The 18,195-nt window shown below is 39.9% G+C and overlaps 1 protein-coding gene across 4 annotated transcripts; it reads right to left on the bottom strand.

Moving 5' to 3' along the window:
* Positions 1 to 469: 469 nt before the first annotated feature.
* On the bottom strand, positions 470 to 16,527 carry LOC117300758 (muscarinic acetylcholine receptor M1-like). Of its 4 annotated transcripts, none has more exons than XM_033784546.1 (2): positions 16,111 to 16,527; positions 470 to 2,596 (listed from the first exon to the last, which is right to left on the bottom strand). In XM_033784546.1, exon 2 carries the CDS (start codon positions 2,535 to 2,537, stop codon positions 804 to 806), a length of 1,734 nt encoding a protein of 577 aa, XP_033640437.1. In that variant the 5' UTR covers positions 2,538 to 2,596; positions 16,111 to 16,527; the 3' UTR covers positions 470 to 803. The 4 variants fall into 4 exon arrangements, with proteins under 4 accessions (XP_033640437.1, XP_033640446.1, XP_033640451.1 ...); XM_033784555.1 differs by having other exon boundaries at positions 16,116 to 16,527; XM_033784560.1 differs by lacking the exon at positions 16,111 to 16,527 and adding an exon at positions 3,062 to 3,413.
* Positions 16,528 to 18,195: the final 1,668 nt, after the last annotated feature.

Here is an 18,195-nt window from a genome sequence, read left to right as displayed (position 1 = left end):
TCACTTTTTAGAATCTTATTTCCGACCTCTTGTGATAACGCCGTGAGTTTGTTGGACTTTATGCTGGTCCCTTTGTCCCTTGGACCCTGCTCTCTACACCGACGGGGCAGGGAGCAAGGCTCATTTCCCAACATGAAACTGTAACATCAAGTGAAATGGCCATTTTTCACCTCAAGTGAAAACTTATTTGTCTCGTAAGATGCCTTCAAGCGGCCAATATGCCAAGGATCCACACGAGGTTAAAGACAATGGACACCTTTGTTAATTGTCAAAGACCAGTCTTCTCATTTGGTGTATCTCAACACATGCACAACATAACAAACCTGTGAAAATTTGAACTCAACGTCAAGGTTTCAAAATCAAATTATGAGGTCTCGAAATAAATTTAAATATTTAAGTGGAAAATTACTTCTTTTCCGAAAACTACGTTACTTCAGAGGGAGCCGTTTCTTACAATGTTTTATATTACCAACAGCTCTCAATTGATCGTTAACAAGTTAGTTTTTATGCTAACAGTGATTACCAATGGTGTCCAGTGCTTTTTAAGTGTACTATAATTCCTAATATGGTGAGATGCCCTTTTCCCAAATATGAGTTGTTTTCAAGGAAGCTTTTTTCCTTCCCCCAATGACAGTAAATACGCAAATAACACCGTCATATTCCACGAGCGTCGCTATCCACGACACAGTTAGCACATACACGAAGTTCAATCCTTCACAGAAGGACAAAAACAAAATCCGAACAAACAAAACAAAATCGGTTCTGTTCACAAATTCAGCTCTTGTTGTAAAAAGGGGAAACTTTTAACGTCTGGTTGAGGAGTTTGTTTGGTGAACTGTTCTGTGGGCATTTGGTCTCTTTGGCTTCCATTGACAGTGCAGTATGCGTATGAACGATCTGCGGAAGTTAGCATTGCACAGGGCGTAGCAGATGGGATTGGCAGTACTGTTTAAATAGCACAGCCAGTAGGCGATATCAAACATTTTCTGCAACACGGGCTGCTCTTCAAGGTTCTGTCCGTACGTGGCCAGCACCAGAATACTGTACGGGGTCCACGTGATTATGAATACTGATAATATGGCGCACAGAGTCCTCGCCGCCTTTTTCTCTCGTATCAGAGCCGATTTTTTCCTCTTGACAACATTGGTCTTGGCTCGAGCGGCCATCTTGTTGACCATGGATATCGTACTGATTGTTAGAGGTTTATTCTTTCCGCTTTGGATACTTGTCGTTGAGCCTGCTCGCTCGCGGTGGCACACATGTTGTTGTTTGTGTGGGGTAACGAGATGGGTGCCGTCCTGGTCCTGCAACAACGCTGCACACGTGTCATTTATCGGCTCACCCTCGATCAGCGTAATTTTCGGCTGATCACTGCCGGGGTTGACGCCGTTCTCGCCGGGCAGTTTGATGAGGATCGTATACAACGAGGCAGCGAAGCTTTTGTCCGCGTCGCTCACGGGACTCTCCGGTGTGACGCGGCCGGCCCGTTTGGGCCGTGTCTCCGGGGAAAGACTAGGGGAGGAAGGCTTGGAGGAGGCACTGTGAACATGGTTGTGATTGGAGCGAGACTTACCCGATGGGACGTGGTGGCTGTTGGTTGTGGTCGCCGGCATGGTCGAGGCTATATCACTGCTCTCCTCAAGTTCGTCGTCGTATATATCCGATATCACACAACACAGTAAGCGCGCCTTTAACCCGGCACACCGGTGGCTCTTCTCAGGGTGTTCATTTCCTTCGTCTGATGACAACAGGTGCTTGGACGTGTTTGTGTCCCTCCCACCTGCCTGTAAATTTCCTAGTTCCCGGGCGCGCTTTTCAGTTTCGCGCCAAATTCGATAATACAGCACGCACATGAGAGACACCGGGACGTAGAACGCTATGACGATGGTGATGATGTTTAGAATGATCTCATCGGTGAGGAACTGGATTGCGCAATAGCCTTCTCCTATGTTTCTCTGGCCGACGAAGAATTGCCAGCCGATGATGAGCGGCACCCATATCACAAGCGAGACGCCCCAGGCGGCGGAGATCATAAACTTGACTTTCCTCGGTGTCCGGTTCGCCCGATATGTCAGTGGACGGGTTATGGATAAGTATCTATCAAAACAAATAATGCATAGGTTCATAACAGAGGCATTGGATGCAGCGTAGTCAATAGAGAGCCATATATCACAGACGACTGGTCCCAATCTCCACTCGCCCTGGAGTAGGTACACAGTGTATAGTGGTATCGATATAGCTCCAAGGATCACATCCGCTACCGCTAAACTCAACAGAAAGTAATTGTTGATGACCTGAAGTTGTTTATCCATAAAAAATGAAATCCACACCATCAGATTTGCGCTGACGGTAAACACACTCAAACAGCCCGCGACTATGATGATGAGTATTGCCGCCCATAGCGGATGGGTCCCGAACGGGGGGCGTGGATCAGCACCCGTGTTGTTACCCGTGAGTTCCGCCGTGAAATTCTCTGAAGATACGGTACCTCCTGTAGCTGATGTTGTCCATGATGCGATCTCGTCGTAAGCAGTCATGGTCAATCACTGTAGCTGTAAACGAGAGAGTCGTAAGCAGTCATGGTCAATCACTGTAGCTGTAAACGAGAGAAAAACACGAGTAAACATCAGCACTGGAAACTTTACGAAATAAAGAGAGTAAAGCCCGGTTCATAATGCAGTACGAATTTTGACATCAAAGCCCCGTTTTCGCTGCGAATGTTTCACAGGAGTTGAGCACATTTCAACTGTTGCAAATTATTCCTTACGAATTTGTGACGTCAAAAACTCGAATCGCATTTTCATTCACAGGAAGTATGAACCGGGCTAATGCGCCCAATCACGAACATGCCCCAACTATATCGTCACTCTTGGGCAGATCTAGACGAGGACTGTATGTGCAAAGAGAAAGTGGTGAGTGCACTAGTTTACCAATGGTAGCCACGAGCACCAAAAACATTCGTCACATGATGTTGGCCAGAAGCACCGACAAAATTCGCCTCATGCATTCTACATTCACCTTCATACATGGATTTCGGAGTTCAGCGACAGACTATACGCACTTGGGTTTTGGTTGATCCATAATAGCAAGGATTGATGTCGTCACAGTAGCACGCCGTGATCCTCTTTCGAAATGTGGCACTCGAACTTTAAGGTTTACCAAATATGACTGAAAGTGAAGGGGTTGGATGTGGGTGGTTGGTATCCAGTCACTTCGTGAATTGACGCTTCGGTAGGCAATAAAGGGTCTATGTGGCGTGAATTAAATAAAGTACCTTGCCACTCAGTGCTAATATGGTTCACGACATCGGGCTTTACTCTCAATGGAGGTTCCGCAACGTCAAACATATTGTGCGAATTTTTCAGATTCATTTTTGTCGAGACTCAGTAGTATGTTTTTATGTTGTTTTATTTTTTAAAGTGGTGAGCATATGAAGTTATCAACTTAAGATAATTGTGCGAATAACTGATTTCTTAAGGTTTTATTAAAAGAGCGGCATCCTTGGATTTAGGTTAAAAGATAGTGTCACAGATTGGTTTTGTAAACGTAATTCTTATTATAATATGCGCAACTTTGTGAACGTTTGAGTGTCTCTTGCTTAAAAAACACAACAAAAGACTGTCATGTTATTTTTGAAAGGACGTCTAATCCATCCACGTTTGGCGAAGTAACAGCGGGTCACAACCTCATCCGTGGCCACATCATTCGCGAACACCAACCCTCAGAAGTCTGAGCAATGCTTCTTGCATGAATCATTTTTTTACTCTAAGTCAGACGGAAATGTTTCTTAGGCAAAAGTATTTTTATATGAGCGCTTATAGCTTGAATCTGATACAATTGTTTATGTGGCAGTTATCAATCTAGTACTAGGTCTTTTATAAATTCCGTCTGTTGGGTTTTTGTGTTCCGGGAGAAACCCAAACCCTTTTTCACGGATGATCGGTTTGCAGAGTAAATACACAATGCCAACTTCTTTTGAAAACGTCTGCAGCACCAATCTGCCACTATTGAATGCAAAATTGGGTTACTTTCCCCAGTTTTTCATTCAACTTAGCCAATGCTACCAAACCATTGAAAGCAGAGCCGTCTAGTTGCAATTTGTTATGACTGTCAATACCAGTGTAGGCCTATATGTATATATCTTTTAACTTCCTCGTAATTTTTTTTTAATGACACATCTAAACACCTCTGAATGGTCAGTACAAACTTTAAAATAAACAGAAAATAAGATAAACTTGCACTATAAAAACTCCCGGGTCACTAGGTCATAGGGACCTGACTCTTTTGTGGGTCAGACTGACCCGAATTAAACGAGGTTGGGTTTGACTCGGCTTCTGCGTTAGGGTAATTGTGTCTTGTGTGACAACTTTGACATATTCACATAAGCACCCATAATTTGTTATTAAATAAATAAATAAATAAATAAATACCTTAAACAAAACAGGGAACCAATTCAAGTTATAAATTAAAATAGGATAACAATTGAAAGAAATAAACAATTTGAAAATATATAAATAATTAAATACGTAAATAACTATCTACAAAAGTAACAAATCTCCCCTCACCCTAGACGTGTGGACAAGTCATTAAAGTATCCAAAGTGATTATGCTGCTCTCGTGAGACTGTTGTCAAGTCTCGCAGTAGCAGCAGTCTCGCGAGAATAAGGTCGCGTGAGAGCCGTTACGTGGTCACAGCGACAAACATTTTAAGTACACAAGTCTAGTACCCTCTCCCCCATTAGCTAACACGCTGTTGATTCTATAGTATTCATTCGAAGAAAACAGATAAGTAGAATTTGAAATTTTGCGTGGTAGGAAAAACAACATGCAACAAGCTATAGAGTATTTTTTTGCGGTATATGACCGTGTAATTGACTCTCTTCGTGAGTTGTTGTCTGCAAAGAAACTAGTGGCACAACAACTTGAGACGTTTCGAGAAGAAATTGTAAACCACACAAAGTAAAGCAATCAGATTATGCCCACGGATAACCACGTAGTGCAGTAACTCATTCTGATCTGGTCATTCAAACCGCAGACATGCTGAAAACAAGTATAAAGGAAAGATGTGCATGATTTTCAGTACATTGCCTTGTCGTGTTTGAAGAAAATGGTCACATGACTGACTCTGAAACTGAATCACGGAGTCCCACTGACAAGGAAAAACGTGGGCGAATTCTCCCTTTTGATAAAAGTCCAGGCCTGTATAATGCGTCGTTATGAAAGGGCAAGGGCACCAAGGCATTTTCCCCTTGGTAAAGGGCACCTATGAGGAAATTGTACATTTCTAATGGAGCATTTCAAGGGCACCAATGCAATCGGGGCATGGAGGCAATTGCCTTCGTTGCCCCCGTGAAATATCAGAACTTAGTGCCTAATATAACCCATGAGGGTTGAACCACGCTGGTACAGGTAACTGATTACGAAGTCTGCATATTATACTATATATTGAACCATTCTGCCATTAACATTTTGTGTCAAGGACATGACAGCAATGACATACATTACACACACACACACACACTTTTTTGAGAACGATGTTGATTCTGATGCAGGTGGATCCAATACAGGCCCTTCCCATGCCCGACGAGAATTTAATTTACATCCCCCCTGGAAGTTGCCACGCTGCAGACAATTATTTCCCCAATATTGTAGAAGACTTGGGCCTATTTATTATGCAAATAAAATCCAACGTCACCGGAATGGAGATGACGTCATTTGTACAGAACATACTTGTACTTTACTTTGAATAGTCTGTCTGCATGCAGGCCAAATATTAACCAAATCTTTGCGCCATTTATACTGGACCATTTGGGAGGTGTGAGTTATTTTTCAAACGAGGCTTAAAGGTTCATCTTAAAGACAGTGGACACTATTGGTAATCGTCATAGACTAGTCTTTTCACTTGGTGTATCTCAACATATTATGCATAAAATAACAAACCTGTAAAAATGTGAGCTCAAATCGTCGAAGTTGCGAGATAATAATGAAAGAAAAAAATACCCATGTCACACGAAGTTGTGTGCTATTATATGGTTGATTTCGATACCTCAAATTATAAATCTGAGGTCTCGAAAATTCCTTCTTTCTATGTCACTTCAGAGGGAGCCGTTTCTCACAATGTTTTATGCTATCAACCTCTCCCCATTACTCGTCACCAAATAAGGTTTTATGCTAATCATTATTTTGATTAATTACCAATAGTGTCCACTGCCTTAAATGAGAATTATACGGAGCTCTGGAAGTAGCATCCGGTATACTGTGATCCGGAGGTAATTTACTGCAAGATGATGACATCATAAACGAAATATGACGACATCCCGAGAATATCTTTTTTCGGGATGCGACATTCAAAAGTGATGTCGTCTTTCCGATCTAAGGATGTGGACATCTTGAAATGAAAGTTGTTAAAAACAAAGATAGATTATCTCGGGTTGTCGACCTCCAGAACATACGTGTCGAACCAGAGTTAATTCATCTTTCGATGATCCTGAAGATGTCAAGAACCCAAGAGACGTTGTGTTAAGAAGATCTGCATCCTGAGATCCGAGACAATGCATTTCAAGATAACGTCGTCTCATATCAATTAAAAAAACGGAGCCTAATCACAAAGCCCAAGCTCAATGCGTTTGTTTCAAAAATACCTATACTTGGGCCCGGTATAATTATGAAACACAGTATCAACCTTTCTCCAAAATGGTGTTCACACACGTCACGAAAATCGAAAAGCAATTTCAACATGACTAACCTACATAAACTTACCAGCCAATCTAGGTTACTTGTATATATTTTTCACGATGAAAAAAATATGAACATTTTCAACCTCGAATCAATATTTCCACGCAACTTGGATAATGATTATTACACGGGGATCGATACAATACAGCACGTGTTTTCTGTAACATGGGGGAAGGTCTGAGATGGATTAATGAACTGGGAAGGCATCTCCAATCAAGAGTCTGTATAACAACTGGGAAATTACAGAAATGTAATAATGCTAAATATCTCTGTAAAAGATACAGTGATAATTAAGAGTAGACACTTTGATAACCGTGTGCACTCGGTTAGAATTGACCCGGGTTCCAGGTGCTTAACCCATTTTGGGTCAGGCTGACCATGAAAAAAATATCTGCGTCAGTGTAACCCATTTCGGTGTCATCTGTACAAACATTCCGGGTCATGCTGACCCATAAAATTGTTCAGGCCCGATGGGGCCCGGGTCAATTCTGACCTGGAAGTATTTTTGAGTGAAAGGGCTTGCACAACATATTGGTACGACTGAAAATTCACAGGTTTGCACAAAATGAAGAGGGTTTTGTTTGAAGATGTTTTGGTGGAACACTTTCCATAAAAAACGAGTGCTTAAACAGTTTTTCAGAATTAAATAAAACAGTAAGTTTTGTTTTCTCTAGCTCAATTTTCTCGTGATTCTGACAACCGATTGAGCTTAGAGACACAGGACACTATTGGTAATTGTCAAAGACCAGTTTTCTCACTTGCTATATCTCAACTTATGCATAAAATAACAAATCTGTGAAAATTTTAGCTCAATCGGTCATCGAAGTTGTGAGATATTATTGAAATAAAACACACCTTTGTCGCAAGAAGTTGTGCGCATTCAGATGCTTGATTTCGAGACCTCAAATTCTAAATCTGAGGTCTCCAAATCAAATTCGATGAAAACTTATACTTCTCTCTCGGAAAGTACGTTCTTTCAGAGGGAGCTGTTTCTCACAATGTTTTATACTATCAACCTCTCCCCATTACTCGTTACCAAGTCAGGTTTTGTGTTAATAATTGTTTTGAGTAACTACCAATAGTGTCCACTGCCTTTACATTTCGAATGTTTATTGTATGTATTTTTTGGTAGATACTGGTCTCTGACAACACACTACACGAGTTTCATTCTCGGGTGGAGCATGCAATCTATCGGTCACCACAAAATGGTTTAAAGGCAGTGGACACTATTTGTAATTACTCAAAATACTTATTAGCACAAAACCTTACTTGGTAACGAGTTATGGAGAGAGGTTGGTAGTATAAAACATTGTGAGAAACGGCTCCCTCTGAAGAGGAGTAGTTTTCGAGAAAGAAGTAATGTTTAACGAATTTGATTTCGAGACCTCAGATTTAGAACTTGAGGTCTCGAAGTCAAGCACCTGAAAAACACAACTTCGTGTGACATATGGGTGTTTTTTCTTTCATTATTATCTCGCAACTTCGATGACCAATTGAGCTCAAATTTGTTACGGGTTTGTTATTTTATGCATATGTTGAGATACACCAAGTGAGAGGACTGGTCTTTGACAATTGCTAATAGTGTCTAGTGTCTTTAAGTTGGTGACATTTCCCAGCTACGTTGATCTCATGATGTAGGCCTAGGGTGTATGTTCACTCCGTGAAATATCAGGCCAGCCTCTTCAATGATTTAGGCATAAATTGTAATTATTACCACGTCTAACTGCTGTATTTAGTTGCTTATTTTGCACACATTTCAATTCAGCGGATAGGACCCTATAGTCTTGCATTTATAAACAGCCACCTATTACAATATTATTATCTTGTTTTAATATTAAAAATATAAATAATACAATGTGCCTTATAAAGTCCAGGTAATACAAATAAATGGCGGTTCATAGCCCTCTTAAATCAACACAAATACAATTCTAGTGTGGGGGTAAACACACTTCATTGAGCGAAGGGTCGTGTACTTAATACAAAAGATGAATGGCACTCAAACATGATCGTCTTTGGAAAAAAAATTTGTTGTATTTGCCTTCTATTGTGTAAAACCAAGCGTATACTTTGAAACGATTTGTATGCTGTAAAATAACGCTGTATTTAGAAGTATGGCAAATTGCTAGCATAACTTCCTTGAAAAAAACCCGACACATTCCAATCTTATGAACACATCAAAATAATGTGAAAACAACTGTGGATGATAAAACTTAAAGAATTTATTGAATGTCATATCTTATTTCTTTCAGGGATTGGAGTGGGCAGATCAAAAATATTGTGCCAGTTTCTACATTTACCTGTTTGCACAAAGTAAAGTAGCGCAAAGTGTTGCCGCATGAGTAGGAATATTTCACACAGAAATGCTCCGTATAGCAAATGGTGCAAATACCAACTCACTTTCAGATTCGAAATCAATATTTAAGTTCAAACCCGACCATTATATTATGTGTCACATTTTATACTTCAATGGCAAAACTATCTACTGTCCCACTAAGTGTTCTTTGAATTCACGACGCTGATACTGCCACCAGATTCTTCGTTAAAGGCAGTGGACACTTACTATTGGTAATATCTCAAAATAATTATTAGCATAAACCCTTACTTGATGACGAGTAATGGGGAGAGGTTGATAGTATAAAACATTGTGAGAAACGGCTCCCTCTGAAGTGCCATAGTTTTCGAGAAAGAAGTTATTTTCCACGAATTTGATTTCGAGACCTCAGATTTAGAATTTGAGGTCTCGAAATCAACCATCTAAAAAAGCTAAACGCACACAACTTAGTGTGACAAGGGTGTTTTTTCTTTCATTATTTATCTCGCAACTTCGACGACCACTTGAGCTCAAATGTTCACAGGTTTGTTATTTTATGCATATGTTGAGATACACCAACTGAGAAGACTAGTCTTTGACAATTACCAATAGTGTCCAGTGTCTTTTAATAAAAACTAGTGCTCATCAAAGAATAATAAACGTTATGGGTATAAAGGCGAAGTTGGTGATAAGAAGAGTTCATCAATCGAAAGAGACTTGACCAAGAGACAGGAAACATGTCGCAAGACGACTGGGTTCTGTAGAGTACCATCGTTAATCAAGACAGTGATCTCAGCACCAAGTTTAAATATTTAGTGTATTTTGGCCTACTCAATTTATCAGAATCGAACACTGTGGTTCCCATCGACGCCTTCGTGTGACGTATCAAGCTACCAAAGTACTCAACTTGACTCCATTCGTTCCAACGTAGACGAGGACAATTTTCATAATGAAAGGCTCCGTGTTATGTTTTCTCAGTAGGACATGTTGAATAAATGATTATGTCTGTGGAACGCTCGTTTTGTAAACGCTGTCATTTTCGCGTCGGCGATGAAGAACAATTAATTAACTCAACGCCAGCCACGTAGACTATAGTCTGGTGAGTTATATGAATTGAGCGTATGGCCCTTTAAGGGTCATATACTTTGGTGATGACCCCAAAAAGTGTGCTATTTCTATACAAAAACTGAATACAGATGGTATTGGTAGTGAGCATTCTGTGACATGATTTCTGTCTGAAGTTCCCCCGTATACATTTCATCCTTTCCTGTAATTGGCGGCTCGTCCGCTGTTGGTTCGGTCAATAAACACATGATATTGATGTACCGACATGAGTGAATTGTCCTGAAAGAAAACGGAACACTTCAGTAGATTACTGGAACATTTTTCCTGAATGTTTAACTATCCCCATGGAAATGTAAATGTGATTCATTCTTCTTCTTTTGCATTAAACCGGTTGCCTGTAAATTGTCTCGTGTGTGTTTAGATGCAAGCTCACACCTATAGGCCTATCAAGACCTTCACCTATATACGATTAATAAACAACTGGTGAGATAACTGCACGGTACTATTGTATGAATTTGATTGCAACTCTGCCGACAAATAAACACGCATGGTCTTCAATTTGTAAAAACGGCGAAATTGCAAGGCGTTTTTTTGTGACGTAGGCTACACTTAACACCCAAAGGCTACAACCAACCCGAATTCTGGGCCCCTTTGGGCCACACCCATTTGTGCCTGACTCGGAAATTAGTTACATCTGGTGATTTTGACTGGGATTCTGCGCCAGGTTTACACAGTTTTGGGTCAGTTTGACGAAGATGCCCGGTGTGGGCAAGCTTGCCCACTGTGACCACTATTCGCTTTGTCCCAATCATTTTAATGGCAGGTTTTATTTTTCTATTCTAAACTACCATGTCTCAAGTGTTCTTGAAATAATCAAAATCATCTTAGTAAAATACTTGGATTTTATTATTTTATGCACAGTTCGTAAACTATTACTTTCGAAAGTAGTTTAAGCTGGCGTTACATGGATCCGGACACGCCGCACCTTTCACTTCGGACCCCGGTTCGAATCCTCGCCTCAGACACGAGACTTGCCTTATTTGAGTTGCCCTATACATGTTTTCCCTCCGGAGATGCACACAATATCATATACCTCGTCGTCTCACCTTCAGTATTATGGAAATTCAGTTTTTCTTTTCAAATGTAATAATAACCATACCAGAATAACGAACAACCATGCACATAGCAGTATGAAAGCATTGTTTGGGATACCCTTATATACGGTCATTACACGCATCATGCTGCGACAGACAACTCATGTAATTAGTGTTATTTACCACCGATGTAATGGAAAAGGTAAACTCATGTATGGAGACCGAGCGTGTTTCAATGCCATCGACGAAGGTTTGAGGGCCAAATCTTACGGCGTCCAAGGTCTAAACAATGCTGGCTCGTTTTCACCAATAAATACCCTTTTTCAGAACCACCAATACATGTGAAAACACGCCGGGCACTTCAATGACAATTGGTCACTGGAAGTGTAACGTATGCCTTTACCAGTTAATACCTACACCCAATACGATATAGTGTGATATTACAGGTAATATGGGATTTTAGTCATGGCATGGTGAGGTATATTATATTTGGTTTGCGGCAACACTATGTGTGTATCTATCTACTTGTCAGGTAGATTTTATTCTTCAGAGAATGTCTTCTTGCTTTGGTAATAATGGGCGTACAAGAGCTATACATTGTGGGGATTTTCTGAGAGGAAAAACACAAGAATTGTTACGTTGCTGGCCCAAAATACATTATATGAGGGAAAGTACAAAAAAAAGAAGGATCATAGGACAACACCTGGGGAAAGCCCACAATGTATCTCTAAAGCATATTATATGTTCTTTTACGGCAGGTGCCATACGGTACATTTTGAACACGGCGTACGGGAGGTCTTCCGTAATGCTCGATAAAAGGGTATTGTTGCTTTCGTATACGACGTCGTTCGCGTTTGGCAGACATGTTTGGTCCCACCCTGTTTTATAAAGAATCCAACGACTCAATCCTACCAAGCATCTCACCCTCTTCAAATTTAATGACGTCTTTTGGAGTGTTAGTGTGTTTTGGCTATCTAATGACAAACACTGTATAGTTTTATGACTATTTACCCGCCAAAGTTTTAAGATAACTCGTTGTAAAAAGCTTTTTCTAGTCCCACGGCAGGGGTGTTTTTGTGTATGTATATATATTTTTTTAATAGATTAGGCCTGTAAAACGGGCGAAGGTTAAGATTGTCAAATAAGGCGAGAACTTGCCCATCAAGCTTTGTTGGTGGCCTGACTTACTGGGACAACCAAATGACCCCTCCTCACTCCACGTGCAATGTTGGGAGCAGAATCAACCGAACTCAGCAATATTCGTTTTGGGCATTTTTTGGGGTGAATTCCTTTGACCCGCAATGCAGCTGTTACATTAGGAGCGGTGAACACTCAAGTGTTCCAAATGTGTATTGTCTCGAGGCGGACATACTTTCCGAACTCCGAGCCCGCCAACACTTAAAACACTTAAAACTTTGTTTGAGCACTTCCTTGGGGCAGGTGCTTTAAGTTCCATGTGCCAAAGTGGTTGGTCATTAGTTTGGGGAGTGCCCTTTTTGCAGAAAGTTTGTGAACGGTCAGGAGTCACCAGTCAGGAGGGTGATACAAACGAAATGTTTAAAGACACTGGACACAATTGCTAATAATTGTCAAAGACGAAATCTACGTTCCTTCAGAGGGAGCCGTTTCTCACAATGTTTTATAGGGTGCGTTCGTTTAGCTTCCCTGGGTCGACCCCGGTGTGTGGTGTTTTTTTTCCAAGACCAAAAGTGGGTAGTTATCTGCACACGTGATCCTGGGGAAAAAAACCGCCACACACCGGGGTCGACCCAGGGAAGCTAAACGAACGCACCCATACTATCAACCTCTCCCCATTACTCGGTACCAAGTAAGGTTTATGCTAATAACTATTTTGAGTAATTACCAATAGTGTCCACTGCATTTAATCAACTAACCTACATAAGAGAAGCCCAATGTTTTTGTTTTTATCCCAGTTGGGAAATGACAAACCATGTAACCATCAGTGTTCACTTTGATTTCAAAATGAACATGTCTAACGTTCACACAGCATATGGAATGAATATTTTGAGGACTTCTGTTGAACCTTCATTTTTATCACGCACGAATCTCCTTTTCCCCGGTTCTATTTTACCTCCTATTTCTCCCTTGAACCAAATCATTACTAACCCACGCTATATCTACATGTATATATCGTAAATACGCTGAGATCCCAGAATCATTAATGAATCCCGCGACCCCAACATTGAGCTTAAACGGATATACGGATGATCCGTTCATTCCTTGTAAGAAATTAATGTAAGCCTATTGCATGCATGGATCAACCGGGTTTATGCACTGAACACCATCCAAACCATGCTATTGTATGTGCTGACAATCAGTTGTCATGGATCTATATCAGTCGTGCATTTGTTTTGTAAGAGAGCCAGGTGAACTCAATGTGTTACTTTTATAATAATGCTGAAAATCTGACAATGGCCCGAACAATGCTTGTACAATAAATAACAATTCCCCATCGATGCACCTGTACGTGGGTGTCATAATTTGTGCTTAGAAAATCCTCGTGAGCAGGCCAATAAGACGACAAAACGGGAAGCGTTTCTCCCTTGGTGATCCGTTGCTTCGAGCAAGATATCTATTTCAAGCCACACACCGCCATGCACAATCTACGCCACTGTTTCTGTCATTCACAAACCGTTCGAGATATCTCGTCACGGCGGATGTAGAGTCGCTGGGGCTAGGATCATCAAAGCTAGGCCGTTTATTTTCATTTGGTGAAATGGCCGTGCTTAAAGTAATCGGGGGCTTGGGCCAATTAACCGCAGCCATGTGTATTGTTCGTTTTGTTAATCAATTTGTTGGTACATCATGTTCAAAGGCATCGCCAGTCTTGCGTTCTGGGTTTACTTTTGCTAGCGCATTAGTTTATGATAAATGCTCATCTTGATCAGGTTTAATTATGAAAACAAGGTCGTAATTAATTAACATCAAAAGTTGTATTGTCTTTATTAGCCGTTGTTCGAATGGCCAAAGTGACCATTTTTGCCTGGTTTTTATTCCAGTTTTTACAAGCGATTTCTTCACGAGTTTGTTGGGCACATGGTTTGTGTTACTCCACACCACGCAGCAAAATAATGTCCTATAACAGCAATCGGCGTTGGCAGAGAGATTTAACCGCCAATCAAGATGAACTTCACAATATTTAAGGTGTATTACACGAATTAGAGTAGTAGAGTAAATTAATAAACCACCCTCTATTGTTTTTCCAAACAACACATCAAACAAACAACCTGTGATAATTGCACCAACTTACAAGGCCTAATTGATCACAGTTTAATGAAAAACGAAAAGAAAAAACCCCATCTCACCATTGTCTGTGATTTCGCGGTTTACGTGATTGAAGCAAATGACAAGCAAATCTCAGTACATTCCAATTCCGTTTACAGTTGTAAAAAAAAAACTGACATCCTAAATGCGTCATATTTTTAACTTAATTGAAACAATTTACGGCACAACTTATAATATTGATTAGATTAGGTTGCTTCAGTGTCTTTTACCCTCTCTCTTTTACTTCCTGTCCATTATTTCTAATGACAACCTATTTTTCATTGGACTCGATTGTCCGATTCCATTGTTAGACACAAGGCATGCAGTTGCCCAAACAATGGGTCTGTGCTATTTTGGAAATGCATTGGGGAGTAAATTAATTGTGGCTACAGTGGGCTATGGCTATATTTAAATTTTAAAAACCACAGAAACTTGTGTAAATAAATGCCTTTTCTCTTTAGAAAATATTTAACAAAGTGGATGATTATGTATCCAGTGTCCATACAGTGGACACTATTGGTAATTGTCAAAGACTAGTCTTCACAGTTTGTGTATCTCAACATGCATAAAATAATAAACCTGTGAAAATTTGAGCTCAATCGGTCGTCGAAGTTGCGAGATAATAATGAAAGAAAAAAACAACCTTGTCACACACACAGTTGTGTGCTTTCTGATGCTTGATTTCGAGACCTCAACTTCTAAACTTGAGGTCTCGAAATCAAATTCGTGGAAAATTACTTCTTTCTCGAAAACTACGTAACTTCAGAGGGAGCTGTTTCTCACAATGTTTTATACCATCAACCTCTCCCATTACTCGTAATCAAGAAAAGTTTTATGACGATAATTATTTTGAGTAATTACCAATAGTGTCCACTGCCTTTCCACACAAAATGCTCCTCTCTCTACAAGCAAAGCACGTTCAAAACATTCCTATCTGTTTAGACCCTTTCTAACCGGTAGAAAACGAATGGAGTGCCAAGGCGTTGCGAGCATGACTGCTCTTGTATTGAACAATTTCTACACTTGATGTGTACACTCAGAGTTTTATTTATGTTTTGTTAATTAAGCGAATGGGGCCATTGAAAGTAAAAGATAATGTGGTGGTACAATCCTTTGAGATTGAAGTTGAAATATAACATGGCAAACAAACTGACGGCCTTGGGTGGTGAAACGGTTTTTATAAATAGGCCCTATTTTCAGTAACAACCGAGTTTTTCAAGAAATATTGTTAAATTCACCGACGATCGCTGAATGTGACAACGTCGAGAATACACTGTGTACCCAAAAGCCAACAAGTTGTATACTTATCTTGCCGAGAAAAATATCAAATTTATAACCACTTTCGATGGAAACATTTCAATGGGAAATTGTTGCCAGTGACGACTGAGACAACTGACTATCCCAACAGAAACAAATCCCATTCACGTTCAGTTTAGCGTCGTAAAAAAAAAAAACAGTTTTCCGATCATCGCTTAAGATACACACGTCCGTCCGTAAGTCAAATAGGCCGAAACAACTTTACGTTTGAAAAGGAATCATGAAACAATGAAACGCGACAAAACAAAAACTAAAACACTTCACATTTCTATATAAAAAAACTAACTTCAATTTAAAACTTGCCTTACGTTCATTACATGACTTCTGCATGTAAATGGAAGACTAAATTGGGGGTGGCCAGATGTTTCGTCCAGTCATAGTTTGTCTGCGCTCAAATAAAATCCCATCTTGAAGTTTCAACCAAAATAGTCCACGCTGTCTCAGCAAATCCGTCACACCTGCTTCTACAGCAACAACCAACCCCCGGACTAGCACCAAAAACAAAACAAAAAGAGGCGAGAAAAACTTCTACGGAGACTCACAGACACATCGTAACACATCAGAGCGTCGTCGAAAACCAGTATTATTCCCGCATTTTTCTGCTGCCTTTTCGCGAAGACTTCACAAATCAAATTGCTAAACCGAGTTTTATCTTTTTGAGTAAATCCACAGCAGCGTCCTACTCAAATAGATCACCAACATTTTGTTCGTTGGGTCCACTCTCTACAACTTCATCCTATGGAATGGCATCACGCACGGTCTGCGGCTGCTCGCTCGATTCACAGAGTCGCGCGTGAAGGAAAGAAATTAATGATAATTGAATGTTGCGGTGAGCCTTTTTTTTTTTTTTAACTAACTGGGATCAAAATATGCGGGTGAGGGCGCTGTGCTGCTTTCGCAAAGATGCTTTCGGTTTTATTGCTCTGTTTTCACATTTTTTTGCAAAAAAGTAATAGTCTTGCACTTAGTCATCCATCAAATTTTATTGGTTGTGTCCAATGATTCCAGTTATTTTTATTCGAGTTATAGTTATTATGGATAGTTATCTGCTTCAATTTTATGAAATGGGATTATTAATATTGTTCACCTTTTCAAGTCTGATTTTTATATGTCAATACTAAATAGCTGCGTGTATGCCTATTGTTAATGATGGGATTGGCGAGGGATATCCTATAAACAATTTATGGGCCATAACTGCCTCAATTATGTTCAACAGCAGAACACAATAACCATGCCCGTTTGCTTACTTCAAGCCCCTCTTAAAGAAATTATGAACAATTATTGTGTAAAATCAACTAAGAAAACAAAACTCGTGATTTCCATTCAGGAATTTGGACCAGCAACTGATGCAGAAGATTGCGGCATTCAAACTTCCGTCAATTTTCATCTGTTTAACAAGAACTTTTAAAAACTTGTCAACACAACACAATTGTTGAAATGTTAGTACCTTTCGCAGACAATAAAACGCTTTAAATTTAATGATACTTTTAGACCCACATAAACAAGTTTGTTGCTTTTGGACGCGGATGGCAAATGGGGGCTCACAGAACATTCCTGTCATCCCATCGCAAAACTTTTTCGCATGCGGGGGACAGTATTTCCCGGTAAATATTCCCTTTTGTCCCAGTGATTTATTTTACAAAAGAGCAATTAAATTGCATTCTTATTTAGAGGATGTGACCAAATCCTATTCAAACCATCGCCTTGCAATGTAAACGATTTCTTGAATTGTTGTAGGCCTACCCCAAACCAAACTAAACAAAACAACAACCCGAAACAGTTGCGCAATAAAACAAGTGAACAAAAAAATTGTCAGAACTGCATGCTCTAATCCCATCAAAAGAAAGGATTATCTATGGAATAGATAGTGGCTATGAATAGGCTGCATGGCAGACATTTTGAGGGGGAAAGATTGCCTTAAACAGAACAACTGCATTTTTTTTATATGGAAAAAAAAGTATTTCCTTATCAAGAAAATGTTACTTTAGGCTTATGTACAATCTTAAGCCCATTGTTGGAATTGGCAAAATTAGATAGGCCTATTAATATACATTTTTGGATCGTCATTACAGATCTAGTCAGCGCACGACTTGGACAATTAGGCCAATTATTTGATTATTCCGAAATGAGATTGTTGTTATACACATCAATATTGAAGGAAAGTTTATCATCGTTATTGTAATTGGCATTTACTGAATTCAATGCAATTAGCTAAAATATCTCAATGATGGATGGGTGGGGTCCTAATATTGTTTTTTACAGTATAAGATAAGCTAAACTTTAATGCTGATAAATGACATGTCATTATCCAATCCATCTTATAGCAAACATTATTGGGCCTATTATCTTATGATGACAAACCCATACGTTTGTATTATTTATACAACC

This window comes from Asterias rubens, chromosome 1 (assembly GCF_902459465.1).
Source record: "Asterias rubens chromosome 1, eAstRub1.3, whole genome shotgun sequence".
Classification (NCBI taxonomy): Eukaryota; Metazoa; Echinodermata; class Asteroidea; order Forcipulatida; family Asteriidae; genus Asterias; species Asterias rubens.
The sequence above is the reverse complement of the archived record's forward strand: the minus strand, read 5'-3'. Positions and strand labels throughout refer to the sequence as shown.

What these genes read in the sequence shown, in the direction of transcription:
- LOC117300758 (XM_033784546.1), bottom strand. Translation starts at nt 2,537, where the DNA reads ATGACTGCTTACGACGAGATCGCATCATGGACAACATCAGCTACAGGA.